This window comes from Octopus bimaculoides, chromosome 16 (genome assembly GCF_046866305.1).
Source record: "Octopus bimaculoides isolate indiv1 chromosome 16, ASM4686630v1, whole genome shotgun sequence".
In the NCBI taxonomy this organism is placed as follows: domain Eukaryota; kingdom Metazoa; phylum Mollusca; class Cephalopoda; order Octopoda; family Octopodidae; genus Octopus; species Octopus bimaculoides.
The window spans coordinates 46,222,412-46,247,486 of NC_142943.1; the positions used below are offsets into that span (position 1 = coordinate 46,222,412).

Sequence of the window (25,075 nt, forward strand, 5' to 3'; positions counted from 1 at the left end):
TTGTTGACTGCGACATGAAGCCACAAATTGTGGAGAGAAGAGTTCAATCACCGGCTTAACTCTTTAAGCATTTAGACCAGTCATGTCCAGCCCAAATATTCTTCTGTTCAATGTTCAAACTAGCCAGATCTGGCCTCTCGCACCTGCCCTACAATGTCATTCTGAAAATAAGCAGTTACATTATCAAAATCCCAAAGCTATAAGATAATCCAGGATTAATTCAAAACAATGGAATTAAATCAGGATTACATTTGACAAAGTAATCTGAATTCTAATGGGTTAATTAATCTGCAGAGGGATCAAAGGCAAAGGGAAATAACTCTGTGAAGCATCTTGGTGCTCTTCGGTTTCTGCTTGTCTCTCGAATCGTGATAAAAGTAATAACTCTAATATAGGCACAATGTCTGGAAATTTAGAGGAAGGGGTCAGTCGATTACATCGACCCCCAACCCCAGGACGCAACTGGTACTTATTTTATTGACCTCAGAAGGATGAAGACCAAAGTTGACATTAGCAGAGTTTGAACTCAGAACACAACAGCCAGAACAAATGCCACAAGGCATTCTTTTTTGATGCTCTAACGAGTCAGCCAATTCACCAGCCTTAATAATAATCATTGGTTCAAGGTTTGCCGTTTTGAAGAGAGAGAGAACAATTAATTACAACAGTACTTGACTGTTAATTTGTCATCAGCCCCAAAAGGATGGGAGGCTTTGGTACAATTTGAACTTGGAATATAGAAGATCATGATGATATTTCATTTAAGTATAATTTTAGTGGGAAGAGGTTTTAATAAACGGAATTAACCCCCGTTTAGTTATATTGACGACTTCTGAGGAAACGGAGTCTAATTTAACCTTAGAGCAGGATTGACACTTATACCAGAACAGGGTCCTAGAATTAAAAAGCAAGTGGGAATATGAGACATTTAGGAATATTTATGGGGTCACAAGGAAGGAATTTCAAAAACGTGGCACGTTTGGTTTACTCAAGTATTAAAAGCACCCTCTGTCTATGATGATGATGATGATGATAATAACAATAATCCTTTCTACTAAAGGCACAAGCCCTGAAATTTTGAGGGAGACAACTAATTGATTACTTTGACCCTAGTGTTTCACTGGTACTTAATTTATTGGCCCTGAAAGGATGAAAGGCAAAGTTGACCTTGGTGGAATTTGAACACAGAACGTAGCAACAGGCAAAATACCGCTAAGCATTTCACCGTCGTGCTAATGATTCTGCCAGCTCACCACCTTAATAATAATAATAATAATAATAATTTAATAACAACAACAACAAAATGAGAAACCATAGCAATATCATAGATATTTAGCAAAGACAAAATATTTGCCTGATCCATTCGTATAGGAATGAAGGGATACTTCTTGTCTTGAGAACATTCAACTTTGAAATGCCAAATAGCCATATAAACAAAGCAGAAGGGGGCTTATTCCTTAATACTAAAACAAAAATTTAATTTGAATTACAAACCTAAGAAAATGTAAAATTAGGGATCCATTATTTTCCTCAGCTTAGATGTTCCTTCACAGATTCTTAGTCACTGCAATTTTCCCCTGATACTTAAAAAGTTTCTCACCTATGCACGAGTAGCTGACCAAATCATTTTAGTCTTAGAATTATCAGTATTCCAAACTGATTACCATGGAAACAAGTGAGGGCTATGGTGCTCTCGCTGTAGACTTATTTCAGAATCTAAACCAGAAGTTCATTTGTATAAATATCCTTTTGCCAGAGAGTGACTATTTAATATCCATTGTGGAAATCTATTTCTTGATTGTAATTTCAGTGATGTGCAGTAAAATAATGAGGATTCCTTAATTTTGGCACAAAGCCACAATTCTGGCAGGGTGAAGGTGGATAGGGTAGAGATGATTAAATTAATGTCAGTATTTGATTGGCACTTTTATTTTTATCAGACCCGAAGGCAAAACCCTGGCCTACAGGGATTTGAACTCAGAATGAAAAGCTCGAGGGAAGAGGGCAGAGTCAATTAAATTGTTTTTCATTGGCATTTTCTTTATCCCACACAAAAGAGTTGGTTAAAGGAGGAAAAAAAAAAAACCTGTCCCCACTAACATTTCAACTCAGGTTATGATAAAGTGATGTAATTAAATAGCATCGTTCTATCAACTCTATCACTCTTTCTAGCCATCAAAACAACAAGTGTTTCTTATTGAGACAAGAAAGCTGAGATATCTCTTTGTGTGAAGGGTTATGAGAGATAGGAATTTCATACCTTCTCCAAAGACATTACTGGTATTAATGAAGTGAAAATGCTACAACTGGGAGTCAAAAACTTGGTCATGAGCTTGGTTTGCTAAAAGATTACATCTACTCTGTGGTACTCACTTTTAATAATAATAATAATAATAAAACCATATTAATAAAACTACAGTAAAAAAAAAAAACAATAAATCAGTATTATCAGAAATTTAAGAAAAGAAAAAAACCAAACAAGTGAGAATCAACCAATCAATAAAACGAAAAAAAAAAATTAAAAATTAAAATTAAAAAAATTAAGAAATTAAAAAAATTGAAAATTAAAAGTTAAAATGCTGCCAGGAAAAATGGAATTGTTAGGAAATCACAGAGATTTCCAAAAATGAAGGAAAAAAATTCTGTCATTGTTCATGGAATGCAACCAACACTGTTTAATAATTATAATAATAATAATAATAATTTGGCTTTTCTTTTTTTTTCCACAAGGCATAAATAAAGTGAATATTTGCAGAGGGGATGAAGTCTGTCTCAAGCCTGAATGGCCATTTGGTCAGAGCTTTTTCTAGTTTCAATGGCATTTAAATGACTGAGCGTTCAAGACTCTCCAGGTGCAGGACTTCAGTCTGTCATAAGCTTAACGCTCACAAGTTTTTGCTGGTCCTCAATTTCTGTTGAGTGGACTGGAAGCAATGTAAAATGAAGTTCTTGCTCAAGGACACAACACACCACCCAGCCAAGGGATTGAAGCCATGACCTAATAATTGTGAGCTCGACACCCAAGCCATTCAGCCACAAGGGATGAAGAACGTAAAGTCAAATTGACATTGTTTATTGCATCTCCAGGGACTTCTTTCATTCACTTCAATGGTAGAAAATAGCAAAGCTGACTCGGATTTCAGAAGAAAGAAAATGAGAGAGAGAGAGAGAGAAACAAGACCAAGTGCTGTAAGGTTTTGTCCAATGTTCTACCATTCCAACCAATTTGTGCAACAACATTAATAATAATAATAATAATAATAATAATAATAATAATAATAATAATCATGATGATGATGATGACTATGATGATAATGATAATTTTTTTTTTAATTTAGGGGATAAAGAAACCTCCAAATGTCTGGTTAGTGTGTTAAGGAAAACAAAGAAGTTCAAGCAAGCCCTTAGACAAAACAATAATAATAATAATGATAATGGTATTTTTGTCTTGGCTTCTTTTCCTTTCCTTTTTACTGTTATCTTTTGTATTTCTTGTTGTTTCTGGATTGTTTTTTTTTTCTGGTGGGGTTAGAAACAAACCCTTTCTTAATGTCCATTTTCCCCCATTAAATATGCTTCTGTCATCTTTCTTCCCCAAATGCTTCTGCTTTGTCTTGTTCCACACTTTCAGTCGGACTATTATTATTGTTGTTGATGTTGTTGTTTGTGGTGGTGATAGTGGTGGTGGTGGTGGTGATGGTATTAGTGCTGTTGCTACTACTACTACTACTACTACTTCTATTGTTATTGTGACATTTGCTGCTTGAGGTGTTAATTATATTACCAATACTACTACTATTGCTGCTGTTGTGACTTTTACTGCTTGTGGTGGTAATTATGTTGCTGCTACTACTACTACTACTGCTACTGCTACTAATACAATTCGTCTCAGTGTTGTTACTGACATCTTCTTTCATATTAATATTATGGTGATTGTTGTTATTGTTGCTGCTGTTGCTATCGCTACTACTACTACTACTACTACTTCTACTACTACTAAGGTTCTGTTTAATGTTGTTGCTAACACTACTACAGCTATTGCTGTCATTCTTATTCTGTTTAATGTTATTGTTTTTATTATTACTATTACTACTACCACTGTTGCCACCACTACAACTACTACTACTACTACTACTAGTAGTAATCTGTATAATGTTGTTGTTGTTGTTGTTGTTGTTACTGCTGAGAGCAGTGTCACAAACCATCGTTGTTTTTTCCTGAGGAATTTCTCTTTTGCTTCGTAATGGATCCAGGTTTTTCACTTTGTCCTTCAGCGAATCCACAATTCGGTTCAATTTCAAAGACTGCTGGATTTTTGGCCTGTTTTTTGTGGTCGATTTTGAAGAAGAAGACTGCAATCCTGAATCGGCAGCTTTCAACTCTTCACTGCTTTTTTCCTCCACACAGTCCTTACTGATGTGGCTCAAGAGGTGCTTAGCTGTTGAACTAACCTTGGCAGGGGTTTTCTTTACACTCAGATCTTCAGCCCTGTCCCCTGTATCGGTCTTCATCTTGGAATCCTTCTTGCCCTCCTTCACAGCAATCTTGTCCATACAACTGCTCACAGCTGACACCGATTGTACCACTGATGGTACACTGCTGGCAACAGCAGTAGTAGTAGTAGTAGAAATAGAAGTAGTAGTAATAGTATTAGCAGTAGAAGCACTTGTTGCCATGTGGCCATTGTTTTCGGGATCAGAGTCTGCTTGACCATTCATCAAGTTGCCCCCTTGAGACAAAGATGGGAAAGAAGAAGCCAGGGTGACTGGCAAATTGAAGTTGCGGAGGTTTTGAGCAGCTAAAAGAGGGTTATAAATAAGGGGCTTATATAACAGTGGGAATGATGGATGAGGAGTGGGTGGAGGTGAAGATGAAGTTTGTGATGTGGTTGAAGTCGATGTACTGACTTGCTTGTCCGTTGTACTGTTCAAAGAACCCTTACTGTCAAGCTGCTGGCTGCCACCAATATCAAGACCAGCAGCTCCAGAGCTTGCAAGAGTTGGGGCTGTCAAGCCAGGCAAATTAAATCCGGGGAAATTAAACATGGAATTTCCCATTCCCAAGTTGGGAAGTGTGCCGAATGGTAGTGAAAATGGTAGTTTGGAAAAAGCTGCTAGAAGAGCAGGATTGGCATAGCGGAAGGCATTAAGCTGTGCAGCAGCTGCAAGTGTAGTGGGATCTGCGTAAGCCATATGCTGTGGGTAGGTGTCACGGGCGCTGCGACGTCGACGACCACTGCTGCTAACGACTCGTGACTTCAAAGTATCTGGTAAATTCCCCTGAAAGATAAACAAGGAAATTGAGTTTAACCCCAGACGAGGAATGTCAAAAATGAAAGACACAAACGAAACTCTTTGCACATCATTAATTAAAACAATTTCTTAGAGAAATGCAAAGTACTTAACTTATAGGTAAAAAAGAAGAAGAAGTGAACAACTATGGTGAACTTAAAATGAGAAATATACAAGTTGGGGGGTCAATGAAGGGAGTGGATTTGATACCAATAGTAAGTGGTGCGGCTGGAAGTATCAGCACTCCACTACCAGTGTGGCTCAAAAAGATTGGTACAAACGTAAAGATTGAACACCTACGAAAAATTGACATTACTTGAAACTGCAAGAATTCTTTGCAGCGTTCTTCAAGTTTGACCAATAAAACAAGTGGCATCTTAGTCTGTTGGCTGCAGACAGCTGACACCTTCCATCATACGCAGTAGAATAAGCTGTGAGGTTTCATTGAATAAAAGTAATTTTTCCAAATATTGGCACAACGACAGCAATTTTGGGGACAGGAGGTTAACTGAAGAAACTGACCCCAGTGCTTGATGGCTACTTTATCAGCTACAAAAGGTTGAAAACTGAACTTGAAAGGACTTGAAATCAGAATGTTAAGGGCCAGAACATTTATATAGTAATTTGTATGTAGAGCATTTATAATAATAATAATAATCCATTCTGTTATAGGCACAAGGCCTACAATTTGTAGGGAGGGAGATAGTTGATCACATCGACCCCAGCACTCAACTGGTACTTAAATTATCGACCCTGAAAGGATGAAAGGCAAAGTTGAACTCAGAACATAAAGACAGATGAAATATCACTAAGCATTTTGGTTGGCGTGCTAACCACTCTGCCAGCTCACAGCCTGACCAACAACAACAATAATAATAATAATACACATATACATATATATATATATATATATATATATATATATATATATATACATACATGCATATATACACACATATGAATACATGTATACACACATACATAATACATACATACATATACACACACAAATGTATAGACATACCTATACACATATACAGACACACACACACACATTGTTAGTATGGATGAAATGAACAAATAATTACCAAAGCTTCTTTGGTCCTTCACCAAATGTCTTTCCCCCACCACTACCAACACCATTACTGACCCCTTACAGAACTTCATTATTGTTTACATTGAAATTGAAAAGGACAGCAATCGGTGCCTAGGTGTCTTCTACCTGCCTTTCCTTATATAGCATTCACCCCTTAGTGAAAATGTCTTTCAATAAGAGAAACAAATTTCAGGAAGGAAGGGAAATGAAAATATGAACTTCTAACATTGACATTTTAATGCAATTTAAACAGAAATTGAAATAACATTTAAAAAGAGGAGGAAACCCAGAATCCTATTGCAGAGGTTTTTCAGCAATTTGACAATTTATTAGAGAAAGAAAGAAAAGAACAAATGAAAGCAATTTTTAGTTGATTCAGAGACAAATAAAGGTGTTGCTGTGCAGCAAATATGAAAAAAAACTTTTAAAAGCAATCCAAGAGTAAACCATTCCTAGATGACAGGTCACTGAATCTGTTACAACATGGGTAAATGGGTGTTGTAGAGACTTGTATGCTTACCCTAGGATGGTTATAATCGGAACAAAATAGAAAGGAAGGGCACAAAAAAAAAAAAAAGATTTTTCAACTGCTTTTGCAGGAAAGAAGTTCTACAGAAAGTCAATTCTTGGTCTATTTCAAAGAACTAAGGTTTGGCCAAATTTGCTTGCTACAAGTCTTGTAGAAAAGAACAATAACACTTATTTGGCAAACAACTAAAAACCGATTCTAGTTTGTTACTTAAACATTAAGTAAACATCATACATACAGTCTCTATTCTTCCATGAATCATGGAATTGCTTGATCTGATAGAAACAACAATCAAATCGAATCATACTTTTCCATCTTCAAAAAAAAAAAAAAAAAAAGTGCAAACACTGGATAATCTAGTGCTACATAGATAATCTTTAAAAATGACATCTGCTTAATCATGGCTGACCTAGAGATTGAACAACAATGACAACAACAGCTAATTCCTCCAAGACTCTTCTAACTCCAACTTTGTCACAACTGAAGAACAGAGAAAAGAGTGCAAGAATGTAGCATATACCGATTCATTAACAAAGCTTTGTTGTCTGAAAGTAAAAAAATGAAACCTTGTGAAAATATGGCTTCATTACAGAATGCTGTTTGATTCTATCTTCAACTGGCAGTTGACAAAATAACCTGCTTTTGGCGCTACCTTTAAGCCGAAGTCAACCATTCTCACACTTGAAATGAAAACACAATAATTATTTTTAATGCTATAAATCTTTTAGAAAGAAAATTCCAAACAGACAATCTGTCTGTGCTTCTGTTAATTTTGGCATTAACTTCAGTTTACAACGTCAAGAAAAAAAAAAAACCAGTGCCAATTTCTTTGCTGATGATCTAAAGATTTCCACTGGAAATATTAGCAGTACTGAAGTCAGTGTTGGCACCATTTTTAGCTGATATGCCACATGGAATGGTTCATACTTGGTACTTGAACATGGGGAAAACTGATCTTCAAATCAAAAATGTTTACATCAATGTGCTCCCCCCACCCCACACTTTCTCTCTCCCTATCTATCTCTTCTATTTCACATATTGAGCACTACAGCTACCTGGATGTAGACAGAAATCTATCATACAAAACTGGTGCATTCAAAGAATGAATGAAACGATATTTACACAAGACTCCACAAAAATAAGGCAGGCAGAATTTTCCTGTCACAGCAAAACAATATATCTGAAGTACCACCAGGACTTGTAGCAACATTTTGAATATTTGGTTGGACTATAGAAGAAATCAACTGATATTAAAACCTTTAAGATGCCAACATAAACTGGGAGTTTCCACAAAAATCGCAATGAGCAGCCTCTTAGAAGACAAAAGATAACAGGTTCAAGTTTAGTCAAGACAACTTTTGAGTGTCATATGATATCATTTAGGCAGCACTTGCCAACACACACACACTTCTTGAAAAGCATGTTAACAAACATTACTAAAAAGAAGAAGAAAAGGAAAGGGGAAAGGTGTGAAAGACTCACTTTTGACATGACTAGTTCTGCCCACTTTGGATCAACATCAAAACATGGATTTTTCTGCAGCCATTCTCCAAGATATTTCAATGGAGGGGCTTTTGCACCGGTAATCTGCAACAAATGAAACCAAACACAGCCTGCACTGACATGGTTAATTATAACATCATCATTAATATATTTATAAAAAAGTGTAAGGGATCATTAATTAAGCACGAATGAAACCTCTAGTAATTAAAATTATGTAATGACATAACTGAGATAGAAGATATAAACTGATTAGCAGATCTTGTTAATTCATATGCCATCAAACTTCTCGTTTATATAGAAAAATAACAGAGTCAAAGGAAACATTCTTCTTGTGATGGTCTTTTGATTTATTCATTGATTTATTTTCAACAGACATTTGCTTTCCCAGTCAAACAAGAGAACAGCTAAAAGTAGCAAAATCTCCTTCATATCATATCTTGAAAAAGAAAGACACACTGGATTATGTAGTCTTAGATAGACTATGCCTGAAAAAAAAAAAAAGATAGAATAGTCATGACTAGAATACCCTTGACCATCTGCTACAGCTGGGCAAACTTTAGACTACGCAGCAAGAAATTAGTTTGATCTCTTATCTGCTCACAAAACTCTTTCATCTGCAAAATGAACCCTTAAAAACAAAGTATGGTGTTCCAAAAAGTTCTTTTGTCCAGAAGACTGAGAAGGAGATTCCACAGTTTTAAGACTTTCATGATATATGGAATATGAAGATAACGAAGTCTCTAATTAATTTACAATTTCAAATTACTACAGCTTTATGGCTCAAGAAAAAAAAAAAACCAACAAAAAACTGAATGCAAAGCAAATTCCAAGAATGGCAGGATTAAGGCTGAACAGAATGCAGACCAATGACCAAGAAATGAAGAGAGGATAAAGATGGATGCACTGAGTTGGTTTATGTTCTATTGAAGGGTTAATGAAATCAGATCCCTGTGTAGAAGCCAGTGTGATAGATGGATGGGCCACTGGCTGTAGGTTATTCATAAGGAAAGGCTTGCCTAATATATTTATATACAAGCAAAGTCACATCTAACAAAGAATGTTGAGTTTAGTGGAGTTCACCAGTGTATGAAGACATATTAAGGTTATGGAAACGGTTGGTGGCTGTAGAAGAAATCTTTTTTTTTTTTTTTTAAAGTTCTGCACAGAAAACTTGATTCTGAGAAGCATATGGAATCTTGGTTATTCAGAGGAATTCATTTATTACCAATTCATTATGGGACTAATAGCATGTCATGGTTACAGTGTCTGTGCGGACACAGAAGGACGAAGGAATTGAAGAAACACTCCTTAAAAATGTGTCAAAATTTATATAAATGGGTGCAGGTATAACTGTAGGGCTATGGATTTCATTTTGCAAGCGTGTCATTTTGGGTTCAATTGCTATGTGTGCCACCTTGGGTAAATTTCTTCTACTATTATAGTCCCAGCCTGACAAGCATGAAGACAATTCTACTGTATGCAGGTGAAACATGGGCAAAAATGAAGACAGATGGCAGTCTTTTGTTGGAACTCTATGCTCCAAATGGAGTTAAGGAAAAGTTTTGGGTCGACTAATGTCAGGTGGACGAAATGGGTCAACAGAAGCTAGGCAAAGCTATTGTGTGTGCTTGTGAAGTAGTCATGCCTGCAAATAAAAGCAGTGACTTATCTTTTCTATCTCACCCACCATCTCTGTATAGCAATGTATAATATAATTAGGCGAGATTTTTCCTATTATATTACATCAGACGAGTTGGTTGTGGTGCTGCATGTGAGAGGGTCTGTCGTGTTTAGTCACAGAACAAGTCACATTGCTTTGTGAAGTAAAATCCAGAATTGGCAGAATCGGGTGTGAATTTGCAATTCACAACTAATTCAAAGGAAATAATATGATTAAACAAATATAATTGTCATAAGCAAAGGAGAAAACTTATCCATGCTTCAGGCAATTACATTTCTTCCTGCTAGAAATTAGACATTAAATCCTCTTTAAAGAACTCTACAGAACACATCGGATAATGTAGTTTAAATATATCTGAAAACAGATGGGATGTTCATGGCTGGAATACTTTTAAACATAGGTCTGTTTAATTAGGACTGACCTGAAAATATACAAGGTCTGAAGAAGGTTTGTCTCTTCTAAATTCTATTGTGAATGTGGCATACTTTATTATTTTCAATATTTAGGTTTCTTTTTTCTTTTTTTTTTTGTTTCGTCCTAGTTATATTTATTCTGTTCCAATCTAAGGACTTTAACTTTTTTTTTCTTTTTACTCAATTACTACCATTTATTCCATCTTGCTGCTGTTACCAAAGATACTATAACATATTAGAGTCAGTTCTAATAACTTTCCTCTTCCTTATTACCATTAAGCAGCAGAGGAACAAAATTCCCAAACTATTTATTCTAATGTGTTTAGATGTAAGAACATTTCACTCAACAAATCTTCCTCTCGTTAATTACACAGCAATGATTTGTACTGACTATGGAACCTTTTTTCTTTTTATTGTTTGTTCTGTTACCACGAAGTGAATCAGGCCATCAAAAATACATTTTCATTTCCATAAACACAAAGGAGAACAGGTTATATAGATATTTAATGAACTAATAACACTGAAACTAAGAAATTTCCTTCTGTTTACTAAACTGAGATCTTTTTTTTTTTTTTTGACTAACTCACTTAATCCTTGACCCTTTAAATGGTTCCATCAGAGAGCAAAATAAAAATCATCTGACAAGTCAAAAGCACAGAGTAATTCCAATGGACATTTTAAACTATTCATTTTACAGAATCCATGTCATCAAGAGCTACTTTGCACAGACTCCAATCAATATGGTTGGTCATATAGAAAATGTTGTTCATCTTGCTGGCTGTGGATATCACAAAAACTAGGGTCTCTCTTTGAATTGTGCCAATCACTGGGCCTTGGCCATGCAGGAGCACTGCCTTGAAGGGTTTCGTTGAACAAATCAACCCCAGTATTTAAGTCTGGCACTTACTGGTATTATCTGATATTAAGTTTATTATAAAACATTGTCTTATATTTGTTAAGCGTTTGTTCTTAGGTATGAATATAGTAATGTGTTCACATAATTAGATTTGTGATGACCCCCGTGAGTGTGTGTGTGTGTGTGTGTGTGTGAGTGAGGGAGGAGTAGTAAGGAATAAGGACAAAGGTGAATCGGTGGATTATGAGTTTCATTTGCCCTGCAGATATTTAAACTGATAAACAATAATATACTAAACAAAAGAGGCTGTAACACAAAATTTGAATATTTCTCATCATTTAAGCCAACTCAATCGAAACCATTTATGTCCCACCTACTTCAAAAGACAGTTTATACTTTAACAGTTCAGAAATTGACAAATATTGGACTCCCCAATTTTTCAACACTGCTCCTCTTCTTTATTAATAAAATGACAAAATAAATTTTGTGTCCATAGAACTTTTCTTTCTTCTCCAAAATGTTGTGACAAGTTTCAAAATTTGGAAACTATTTTTCAATTTCATTAAACAAACCAAGTCACTCCCACAACCATTCCTTACAAGAAACACTGGTGTTTATTTATGTTTCAGCCAACACTCCTAGTCTACTTTCAGAAGAACAAACGACTGTAAAGAAAGCTTTCAACTGCCTGGAATGGAAGTCAAATCACCCTCATATAGCATCCTGACAGCTTATACAAGGAAAAGATTGATTGGATTACATTAGACATACCCCCACCCACCAAAAAAAAAAAAAAGATGGAAGAACTTAAACAATAAAACCGTTTCAGAAGAAACTGAACTCAAAAATATGGTTTGAGACTGTAATATTATCCAACTGCGATTCTCTCTGCTAGCTAAACCAACAGCCGGCACTTCAATGCCTGGCAGAAACTAGAGAATGGTTTGCAGAAGTTAATGCTAGAAACAAGAATTCCATCAGTTGTCTCTCTCTCACCTGGAACTAATCAGAGATATTCTACAAAACTGATATCATTGTTATAATTTCGTTTTCATTCATAGAGTGGTGACTCTCACACCTTTAAGTTTACATCTAATTGATGTGTGCCTTGTTAGCTTCAGGAATTGTCCCCTATACCCTCCCTCTCACATACAAGATATAAAATGGCCTAACAATGCAGTCATGAAGAGAATATCTCTGACATGTAATGCTAAAGCATCATGACGCGTAATCACGGGGATGTGAGTTCGAGTCCACAGCTAGCCACCTACACTTTTTTCTGCAAAATAGGGGTAGTTTATCCTGTTCAGGCTATATTATTAGCATTATTCTGTGATTGAGAATTTAAAATCACTTCTTTAACTTCAATCATCCTCAAGATCATGCTCACCATTATTAATTCAACCACACTGACAGATACAAAGGATGGAAAATGAAAAACGATCCGAACTTAAAATCCAGACGAGGTCATCAATCCTACTTTCAAAAGAATCACTAAAATCAATGCATTTCAAATGAGGATTCGTTTGGTTATAAATTTTGTAGGAGAAACAAACCAGAAAGAGAGCTTCTCTACATGGAATGGTATCTTTCTAGTACTTGGAATGGAATTCCAAGAATACAAGAACATGTGGGTATACATCTGTGCTGAGAAAACAAATAGATCTTTATTTTTACTGATTCCTATACAAACATTAAATTACTGGTTTGGATTTATGGCTTAAAATAGTTTTACCAGGACTTTTTAGAGACTTCATTTGTGGGCAAACTGAAATTTGAATCAGGCAAAATTTTGGCTGTGAGCAAATGGTTCCCTGCCCTAAATCAACTAGGTTGCTTTACCTGCTAGAAATAGCAGCCAAATCTCTCAAACATACTCTGCTTTCTTAAGAAAGAAAGGATAATGTTGCCTTTGATATATATGTATATAAAAAGACAAGATAGCACAGATGGAACCCTTTTAACTAATGGTCTACTTAATTAGAACTGACTAGTAGCTGAACAAAAAGAAATTATAGGAGAAATGATGGAATACAAATTTATGAAAGGAAATAAAATTGTGCTTCATTGATGACTTCTTCAAAAACGTTTGTGGCATAAGAAAAATGGGTTAGTTTTAACTGCATCTTAAGGTTTCATTTATGGAGAACTTCTTTCTCTAAATATAATCTGAAACATAGGCAGAAGGTCACAAATTGAGGAGGAGGAATTAATTGGTTAAACTCTATTTTATCAACCTTGATGGAAAATGGATTCAGAATATAAGGGACTTTGATCAAATACCACAAGGCATTTGTCTGATGTTCTCGGGACTCAATGCTTCACTGTATTCAGTCACCATTCTTTTTTGTTCTGACTTGAAATCCAACCAAGACTAACTTCAGCATTTTTCTAGTATTGGAAAATAAGGAAACCAATGAAGTGGGGGCAGGGTGTCGTTCTAACAGACTAAATATGAACTCCTCCAAAATGTGTGACCTTGTGCCAATGTCAGCAATCATCATCATCATTGTTGTTGTTGTTAGAATAAGTGAACACTATGGAGGAAGAGCTGAGTTCTGGCACAACACCCAAAATGCTGCCTAAAAGACTGAAAGAAATGAGAATTGAAACTCGTATTGTTGACTGCAAGAACCCTAAGGAAGATTCTTGAGATTTTAGGAGACTTGTTATCACGAAACCTTAAGATAAGATACCTGCTTTTTGTCTGCTGCTCTACCAATTCCGTCTGCTTGCTGTTTTAAATAATAATAATAACAACAATACCGATCCTTTCCACTATAGGCACATGGCCTGAAATTTTGAAGGAAAGACAAAAATAATGAAAAATGGAAAATACACAGAAATGCAGAAATTCAAAAATGTTTGCAAGTCTATCCGACATTCCTTTCCTGCAGTAATTTTATTCAATCTCCCCGAACCCAAGGGTCTGATGCTAGAAACTTATATTCATCTTCAAGGGTTTTAAAAACTGAAAATTCAGTGGAGTCAGAATATTTTATGAAAAATGTGTACTTTTAGGGTGTTTGTCAAAGTTAGAGTGATTTGTGGTATAATGCTCGGCAAGATCCACCAAGCAGTGTCATCGTGCCTGATGCCAATTGCCATTAAATTTTTTCACTTTTCTGTTGTGCAGCCAACATAAGCCAAGTTGTGTTTGGTGGGGCATTCAGCCGTGAACACCAAATGGGAAGCATTACATGCCCCACTTTCTGTTTAAATCTTCTGTTGCTTATTTGTTTCAATCATTAGACTGCGACCATGCTGGGGCACTGCCTTGAAGAAGTTTTAGTTGAGTGAATTGACCCCAGTTCTTTTTTAAAGCCCGGTGTTTATTCTATTGATCACTTTGTTGAACTGCTAGGTTACAGTGATGTAAACAAACCACAAACCAACACCAGTTGTCAAGTGGAGAGACAAACAAACATACACATGATGGAATTCTGTTTTTCTAGGAGGTCCACCAGTCAGAAACTCTAAATGGGTTTTGACTACAACCAGAGGCGTCTTATAATAACTCTGCTTGTCATTTCTTAGCCCGTCGGTAATGCTTTCATGTGATTAGAAAAAAAGGAGAGAGAAGTGTCCATGACATGAGGCAGAGGGGATGTTAATTGTAACACTTTCATGTGATTAATTGAAGGGAAAGAGAGGAGAGAGAAAAAGAGTGAGACAGAAAGAGGGAGAGAGAAGCATCCATGATGTGAGGGAGGGGGGCTATAATTTTTATTACGTAGTTAAAAAAGTTAGTTGAAGGTAGAGGAGGAGAGTTAATATGACTTTATCAGAGGGGTGGTGTTCTGATGGTGAGCTTAAAGAAAGGCAGAGAGGAAGAGAGAGAGAGAGAGAGAAAGAGAGAGAGAGATGATGTTAGTGGTGACTGGATAGTGAAAAGTGTATTTTTTTTTTATATCACTTAACATGTGCACATAAGTGCAATTCTGTGAAATATTCACACTTATTTATGTGGCAGATATTTGCAGTTTATCTAAAGATTGTATCATATGTATGAGATTTTTTTTTTTTTTAATGCGAAAAATGGAAAAATAAAAGTGAATATTTATTTTATGAGTGTTGTGTATTAAGTCTATAAAATTGTGCAGAAAGTATCATTAACGTCCGCCTTCCATGCTAGCATGGGTTGGACGATTTGACCTTGCACTGACCAAAGCCTTATGAATGGATTTGGCAGACAGAAACTGAAAGAAGCCCATCGTGCGTGTGTGTGTGTGTGTGTGTGCACGCATGCACATGCATGTGTGTTTATGTTTGTCTCCACCACCACTTGATAGCCAGTGTTGGTGTGTATATGTCCCCCGTGACTTGATAGCTTAACAAAAACAGATCAACGGAATGAATAACAGGCTTAAAAAACAAAGTAGCAGGGTCAATTCATTTGACTGAAATTCTTGAAGGTGGTACTCCAGCATGGCCAGTTTAATGGCATACAAATATAAAAGATAAACAGAAGTAAAAATATGCCCCTGTCCCTTAATAAAAAGAAAAAAGAAGTTACAGACCAGCTGAAAAAAAATGTATATATATATACGTACATTTATATAAACACAGAAAAAAAGCAAGATCAATAAACAAATAAAGGGATGTTTTTTTTTTATGTTAGAAGCAAACTAGCATCAGTGCAAGCAAGCATGCAAAACAACTACAGCAATAGCTATGGCTACAGGTATGAGGTAAATAAATAAACAAAAACAAAAATATTAACAAAAAGAGTAAAAGAATGCAATCATGGATTTATTGGTAAAAAAGGAAAGAAACAAAACGATTATTTCTACAATCACAAGCAGCAAGGGAAAAATAATATTTTACACAGACTCACACACACACACACGCTCATATATATCAGGTCCATCATATATATATATATATATATTTTATTATATGTATTTATTTTCTCCTAATTAATAAATAACTCGGACAAAATAAATTGGTTAATAGATACCAGGGTAGCAAAGATCACAAAATAACTGTGGTGTAACTCCTGTTTATGAGGTAGAAACTCCTTGATATTTTGGGTACTTGAGTATATATAAATTTAATGAATGGAGTAAAACGCATATTTTAACTGCACACTTTTATTTCTAACATATGTTTCGAAGAATTACAATTTATACGATCCATAGGAATCGGGGATGTTAAAAATGTAAACTTCTCTTCAGAGAAATGCATGGGAACTAGCTTAAACGTAAGACATTATAACCGAATATATATTTTTAACATCGCCGATGTCTATGGATTGTATAAATTGTAATTCTTCAAAACATATGTTGGAAATAAAAGTGTGCTGTTAAAATATGCGTTTTACTCCATTCATTAAATTTATATATATATATATAGTCATAGATATCTGTATAAACCTAAAAATACCTACAGTCATTACTTTTCACAAATGACAGTAACTTTGTAACCGATGCCATGCTTTTACTAATTTCTTTAACCAAAAAGTGACAATGAAGTCAGAAGCAGACACATTCTCGATCCTCCCATCAGAATGTCTTCATTGATTACCGTACACAACATGCTTGGGTTTTGATATTTCTCCATTATTGTGACGAGGCCCTGACTGAATGGCTGCATTTTGGAAGTAGAGTTCGGTAACAAAACAAAACACTTGACAGCTCTACCTGGCAGTCGTCCATACTGTGTGGTCCCCAGGTTGTCACACATTGCTCCAGTCCAACACTTTCTGAATGGACTCAATCAAGCAGGTACAAATTCTTCCCAAAAAACAAGATCAAAAAGTGAATATACCATCCATGTCTTGTTTTATGACTTGTACTTCATGTTAAACGAGATCTTGTCATTATTCTTGAAGCAACATGGATTAATATATTATTGCACATGGACAAGTGGTAATTTGTGAATGACAATGGCATCGAATTCAAGTTTACTCTGATATTTATGTATTTCATGTCTTGATACTTGGTTTTCCTCAGTGGATGCAAATGTTTGTATATCTAATCAACCCATTTTTTCTACATATTGTACAACTGTTCAAGTTCATAATTTTCTTTGTAGATAACGGATTGTTGGATGAAGTTGTTTCTTCTGCTGTCATCCATTGACTTCTGATTCTCAAGAAAGCTAAAGTATTTTAATGCCATGAAGAACTTTACAACACTGTAATCATCCTGGTGAGATTTTCATTGAAAAATTCTTGTTTTGCTGATTGGATTTGTTCATGGAAACTGAAAGTTTATTTCTTGTAAAATCAAGCCAAAGATAAGAATCCCATTTTCACACAAAAATATGGCTAAGTACAGTAATTCCACTTCCGCTGATTTCTAAGATTTTTTTTTCAATGCGTGGCAAATGTTGCTTCCATTGATAAATTCTTTCATTACCAGTTTTGCATTTTTCATGCTGGATACTGTTACATTCCTATTTTTGTTGTCTTGAGCAAGTTTTGATGTCACATCATCACAATCCAGAGGCTGCAAAGTTTTGTTTTCTGTTTGATTGCTAATTAAAGCGATCAACTGAGATCAAACAAGTAAATTAAGTAACCATATATAAACAAAAGATATATATATACACACACACACATATATATATATATATGTATAGCCGATGCCAGTGCCGCCTGACTGGCTACCGTGCTAAAAAGCACCCACTATACTCTCAAGAGTGCTTGGCGTTAGGAAGGGCAGCCAGATGAGAGCCTGATGCAGCCTCCTGGCTCGCCAGTCCTCAGTCAAACCGTCCAACCCATGCCAGCATGGAAAGCAGACGTTAAACGATGATAATGATAATATATACACACACACACACACACACACACATATATATAGAGAGAGAAATGGAGGGTGAATCTGTATATATCACATACAGGGATCCCATCAAGGGGTCCATTTTATAATGAAAATCTTAGCAGTTAATTCATTCATAATTAGCTAAGTTAATTAACCTAAATGAAAATTAAGTCCGTCACGATGTTCAAATAACATTTATCGTATCAGCATTTTACTGCCTAATTTACTACGAGTTGAACAAATATGCTACACAAGATATCAGCAGTCATTCATCTTGTTTATAATCAGTCTTCTGAGGATTGCAGAATTGACCTTAATACTTCCAACAACATGGGGAGCCTCTAACAACAGTAGACAATATCTCTTTCAATATGTACGTATATGTATATGTATGATGAATGGATGGATTGATGGATAGAGAAATAGATGCAGAAAAGTCTCCTGCTTAGCCAAATATAAAATATGCCTGCAGCCAAGAACTCTGCGCTCAGAATCATCATCATTACCACTACCACCTTTGCCCACATGGTTTTAACCTTCACTTTTCCATCTTCACAGGGATCAGATGGAATACATCAAAGACAAATTTTCTATGGTCAAATGCCCTTCCTGTTGTCAATGCTCACCTGTTTCCTTGACCACTTGTGTAACAGTGACACTTTTTACAACTCTCAAAGAGAAAGAAACAAACATACACTAGCTTTTCTTCCAATCACATATACACATAAAATATACCATCAATTCCACAGAAAATTGTGTTCTATAACCATAATTCTCAAGGAGAATCAGAGTGACACAATACAAGGCTGTACCTTTAAATTACTGTTATGATAATCCATCCAGCAGGCTTCCAGTTTCCATCAAGGTTTGGATTGACCAAAGGCTGTGGTAAAAGATGGCCATACAGTAGAATCAAAGCCAGCCCATCATTACTGTAAAGCACACTTCTTAATCATTTGGTAATGTATCCATTCACCACAAATGATGATACAACCAACAAATAAACCAGCACATTCATTAGATCTGCTAGAAATAGCAGCAGTCAAACCTTCATCAAATCACATCCAACTTTTAAAGGTTAAAAAAAAAAAAGGAGACAATGGATGCCTGGGGCTAAACAACATCATAATGATACTCTATAATTGTAAAGTGCCCCAATCAACAATACAATACTGAGCCAAAATCATTCCAGTTGTCTCCAGAAACCAAGCAAGTAACCATCAAAGAATTATTTTGAAATACTTCAGCGCTTCCTCAACAGACCAAAGACTAATGTGCCATTCAAACAAACAACCTGTATCACATCCAAAATTTGGATATCATTATCAGTTTCAAATACACCTCAGTACATTCCAGAGATATATGAAGTATAAAATTAATTAGTCACAGGTAGAATTCTTGCTTATTACCTTTTACATTTTTTTCTCATTTTTTCCCCCAATCAAAGATCTCTCTCTCCATGGATGGAGAGAGAGATCTTTGTATTTTTCATTTTTATGAATCTCAACAGAATCTCACTAAAAATGTCAACAAATTACCTACACTTTCTAAACTTATTTTACCGTTTTTTAAAAATTGTGCGACCCATTTCTATTTTGACGTTAATCCCAGAACTCTTACAACAACAGCTGCCACTGCTGTGCTCATCGCTCACATTTTGGCTGCATTTTATCTGAAGAATTGGATATTTTTGATACTGTCTATGGTAGGTATGTCAACCAGGGAACTTTGTTGATCTAGCTGAAATTGTAATCCAGCTAGTTCAACAGGTTCTAGGAACCAAGATGCAATAAAATCAACGGTGTGTGTGTGTGTCTGTGTGTGATTGCAACCACTAACCAATGTGTAGGAGTGAAAAAAATGAGATGAAATAAGCAAACGTAACTGCTTTCATTGGGTTGGAGCCTGGAGCAGCCTTCTGACTTGCCAGCCCTCAGTCAAACCGTCCAATGCATGCTAGCATGGAAAGTGGATGTTAAACAATGACGATAGTGATGACGAACTGCATTGCCCAGGAGCAGAGCACAAAGTTGCATCAAGTTTGAACTCACCACATCCATTGTACACATTATAAATATATATTGCAATAATGTTAGCAACATTATTAATGTGTCAGTGTTTGTGAGCAATTGGGAACAGTCGACCAAATCAGCTTGAGTATATGACTGGTGCCTATTTTACTGACCCTGGGAAAGGTGAGAGGCAGAGGTAAGTTCAGTGAGATTTGAACCAAATTTGTCAAGATTAGAAGAATTCACAAAGATGAACTCTCCTCCCTTACATGGGTTTAAAAGATATTGCAGCTGAAATAAACTGGCACTCCATCGGTTCCAGTTGGTCCGATCAGTGCAACAGACTGCTTGTGAAAGTAATCTGCAAGTGGCTGAGTACTCCTCAGAGACATGTACCTTTAATGTAGTTCTCAGGGAGATTCAGCATGAATGTGACAAGGTTTGCCTTTGAAATACAGGTACTACTCATTTCTGCCAGCTGAGTAGATTGGAGCAATAAAATGAAATAAAGTGTCTTGCTCAAGGACACAATGCACTGTCAGGAATCAAACCCACAAGCCGAATACCCGAACCACTAAGTCACGTATTACCACTGCAATTTAAATCCATTTGCTTTTATTCCATAAGAAGCTTTATAAGTGTGGGTGTTGATGCAGAGCATCCAGATAAGTGTCCAAAAGAGGAGGAGTTTGTACAAAGAGGAAATCAGTTTAAGTGTCGCTTATAATTTATGAAAAGTTAATTAACCGTTTAGCATTCTATCAAATCTAATGTTTATTTATTTACCTTGTTTTGAATTAATCATGCGTTACCTCATAGCTTTGACATTTTAATAGTAGAATTGTTTATTTTAGAATGGCATTAAAGGGTAGGTGTAAGAGGCCAGATCTGACCAGTTTGAACATAAAACAGTAAGAATCTTTGGGTTGAACATGGTCAGTTTAAATGCTAAAGAGCTGAGGTATTGTGGTTTTCCGCCTTGTGTCATTGTGTCTTCTGTGTCAATGAATGCACATTTTGTGCTAAATAGTTTGTTTCTTTTTAGTTATAGTTTTTTTATGGAATTATACAACCATCATTGATGGATAATTTTGTCTTTTGGATTTTTTTTTTTTTTAATGAATGTTGAAATGAAAAGTTGGTTTTGTTGAGTGGGTGGTGTGGTTGAAGATAATGTCCACAAGAATACCAAATATTGGTCACCAAGAGATAATTCTGTACCCCACCTTCACGGATGTTAATTTGGATTAATTTAACAGGATTTGGACTCAGAATAAAGAGCTACAACACTAAGTCACATTTGCCATTTAGTTTAACCAGCTTTCATTACTGCTTTTGTAATTATTATTTTGCAAAGCTTAATCCGTGTGTTTCTTTAAGGAGATTAAACAAGGAACAGAGAAGAACCAACGTTTAGATTTAATTAAGTATCCATCAAGAAGACCTCGGACCATCGTGATGACATTGTTTGTTACTGGGTCCCAGAATGATATTGATTTCTAACAAAGGCACAAAGTCGCAAACTGAGAAATAGAGAACAGTTGATTCAATCCACCCAGGTATTTGCTGGCGCTTCTTTTATCCACCCATCCTTTGAAGGATAAAAGGTAGACTCAATCTCAGTATGATCTCGACAAATAGGCCTTTTTATCTAAATACAGGGCATTTTGCTTGACACTAATCAATTTTACCAATCTACCATCCTTTGTCAAAAAACAATAATTAATTAATGTTACTAATTACTGTTACAATAATTAATTAATGTTCAAATCAAACGAAAATATTAAATTAATAAAAAATAGAAATCAATTAAATTAAATGGAAAAAACTTTAATAATTTATACATAAAGCTCAGTCAAGAGTAGATTAAACTGGCTTTCGAATAAAAAAAAACTTTTAAATCTGATTTTTTTTTTTATTTCAATTCATTTTTCACAAAAAATAATGACATTTTCTTACTTTCTTTTTTTAAAGTTCTCACTCGAAAAACATTCTGACAGGCACATTCACATTAGCATGCAAGAAACACAGATATAGGTTTATAGCAGACTAGCTACAAAAGCATATCATTCTCAATATGAGAATGTGAAGCAAACAATCATTCCAACAACAACAACAACAAGTGGGAGGGGGGTGGTGTTGTCATATTACTGATGCTTCACTCCACTTTACTGTTGGGTGAGATGGATATATATATATATGATATGATATGCAAATCTCCACCAGGGTAGGGCAGGTATAAATATATATATAACATAACTTTTTACAGATCAAGAACTTATTCCTTGGCATCTGCCCCACCCATATACCTTCACAAAGCTAGATATCAAATTAAGGAATGGACAGAATGAACAGTCTCTCTCTCTCTCACAGATGGAGTGAAATAAACTAAAACAGATTTGAAACCACAAGTGAGATGGTAGTCTAAATACCACCAATTGTCTCATTGACCACATCACTTCTACTGAGATCTCTGTTTAAAACAAAAACAAACAAAAAAGTGGGGGGGGGGGGTAACTATTCTATCTAGGAATGAAAACTATTTTGAATTGATAATTTAATCAAACCATACCACTTTATAATAATAATATTAATTTTGGCACAAGGCCCAAAATTTTGGGAGACGGGAGTGGGGGGGGGGGGGGGCTGGTCGTTTACTTTGACCCCATTGCTCCAAATGGCATTTATCAACAATGACAGAATGAAAGGCAAAGTCAACCTCAGCAGCATTTCGACTTGGAATGTAAAAATAGACAAAACACAGCCATGCAGCTTGTCCAGCACGCTGGTCATTCTGCCAGTTCACGGTCAAAGCTCATTATTTACAGTTAAGATCATATTTCATTATTGTCTGAAAATCAAGATATTATCAAATGAAAACATCTGGATTTGAAAAATTAAAAGTGTTTTAATTCCATTAAATTTATTATTTCTTGCTCCTTATCATTTATCCCTTGACATATTCAAGCTAATGAGGGCATTCATGTAGTCACTTGACCTGCTAGAAATGGTAGCTAAACCTCCCTCATATCCTATCATCTTAAAAAAAAAACATTCCCTTTTACCACAAGTCTGTTTGATTAGAACTGACCTGCAGTTAAGCCATTAAATATGGATAATGTTTTTTCTGTCGATGCAAATCACTTCATCTCCCTCATAAAACAAAGGTTGCAGAAGTAGTACCCAGCTGGAGCATGGAACCAAACAAAATAGCATCAGTTGCAGACAGAATTCTTAAGTTCACCAGCGATTCTTCTATTTTAGCCACACAGCACAGCACTAAAAGACTTGATAGAATCTCTAGGGATTTGGTTTTCTAAAACCACAGAACAGAAAATTTTTTTTAAATCAAGAGGTAAGGAGAGAACTTTGACACTCTACACCCTGGCACCTCCCTCCATAGAAAATTAAAATCAGCTTTCATATATTTTATATGTTTGAGTACTTTATTCTACGTGGCCAGACCAAGCTACTTTTTGATACTGTCACCAGCTACGTGTTATATATATTCATATATCGAATGATTAATCAGACTATTGGATGTAGTTATACACTGCTGGTCACAATGCGCTTTTGCATTGTTTCAACTTTCGAACGATGCCACTCAGCAGCTGGTGAGGTGACCAGTCTGACATTCCCTGCTGATCGGAAGACTAGTTTGTGACAGGGTGACCCCACTACAGCTGAGTGGACTGGAGCAACAGGAAATGAAGTCATTTGCTCAAGAACACAACATGCTGTCCAGTCTGGGAATCAAACCCATGATATAATGATCTCAAGTGCAGCACCCTAACCACAAGGCCAAGCACCATCATAGATTTATATACAAATTCCATAACAACATTCATATTCCATGTGTATGAAAATTAAGTGGGAGGCTGAAGAGTAAATAGGCGCAGTTGGAGAAATTACAAGATGAAATAGAGAAAGAGAAGAAGTCATATGTGAGGGAAGAATGGAGGAAGAATGAGAGATTTTGGTAGGAATGAATGAATTGGAATCAATCACACGCACAAACATTCTACACATATATACATAAATAACTAGAGATAAAATGAGACACAATCAGCAAAGCAACGTTGAGAGAGAGACAGAGAGAGAGGTGGAAATGAAATGTGAGGCAGTGAGAGTGAATGAGGGGGGGGGGAGGGATGAGGTGGAGTGCAGCAAGAGTAAGTATCACACCAACAAGTAGTTAACCTGAAAACAGGTTCAAACCTTTTTCCCATTTTCACGGTTCACAACAGAGACATTCTCATCCCCAGTGAGGTTTTCAAAATCCAATTTTGCTGGGTCGAGTCTAGGCCGCCGCCGCCGCCGCTTCTCAACTTCAGGCTGAAACAGGGAGAGGAATTGAAGAAATAACATCAGACCTTTTTAAAAGCAAAAATTAAATGTGACTAAAAACAGTACCAAACAGTCGCTGGTGGAATGACCATTGAATAGAATGGTGATGAGAAGATGAAAGAAGACAAAGATATACTCTTTTACTTGTTTCAGTCATTTGACTGCAGCCATGCTGGAGCACCGCCTTTTAGTCGAGCATATCGACCCTGGGACTTATTCTTTGTAAGCCTAGTACTTATTCTATCGGTCTCTTTTGCTGAACCACTAAGTGACGGGGACATAAACACACCAGCATCGGTTGTCAAGCAATGCTAGAGGGACAAACACAGGCACACAAACATATATATATATATATATATATATATATATATATATATATACGACGGGCTTCTTTCAGTTTCCATCTACCAAATCCGCTCACAAGGCTTTGGTCGTCCCGAGGCTATAGTAGAAGATACTTGCCCAAGATGCCACGCAGTGGGACTGAACCCGAAACCATGTAGTTGGTAAGCAAGCTAGATTCTGTTGACAATGATGTTGGGTGTTTTATGTAATTTGTCAGAAGATTAAATTTAAA

General features: G+C 35.9%; 1 protein-coding gene across 8 annotated transcripts in view; it reads right to left on the minus strand.

The window, feature by feature from the left end:
• Nucleotides 1-3,440: 3,440 nt before the first annotated feature.
• LOC106872482 (ATP-dependent chromatin remodeler CHD9) overlaps nucleotides 3,441-25,075 on the minus strand; it is a 128,408-nt gene continuing 106,773 nt past the window's right edge. For 6 of the 8 annotated variants that reach the window (XM_089364630.1, XM_089364627.1, XM_089364629.1 and 3 more), the window contains 3 exons: nucleotides 24,370-24,486; nucleotides 8,399-8,503; nucleotides 3,441-5,279 (listed from right to left, as the gene is read on the minus strand). In XM_089364630.1, the coding sequence (XP_089220756.1) occupies nucleotides 3,582-5,279; nucleotides 8,399-8,503; nucleotides 24,370-24,486 (1,920 nt within the window). In that variant the 3' untranslated portion in view covers nucleotides 3,441-3,581. The remainder of the gene's footprint in view (nucleotides 5,280-8,398; nucleotides 8,504-24,369; nucleotides 24,487-25,075) is intronic. The other 2 variants (XM_089364632.1, XM_089364631.1) reach the window with 1 other exon arrangement.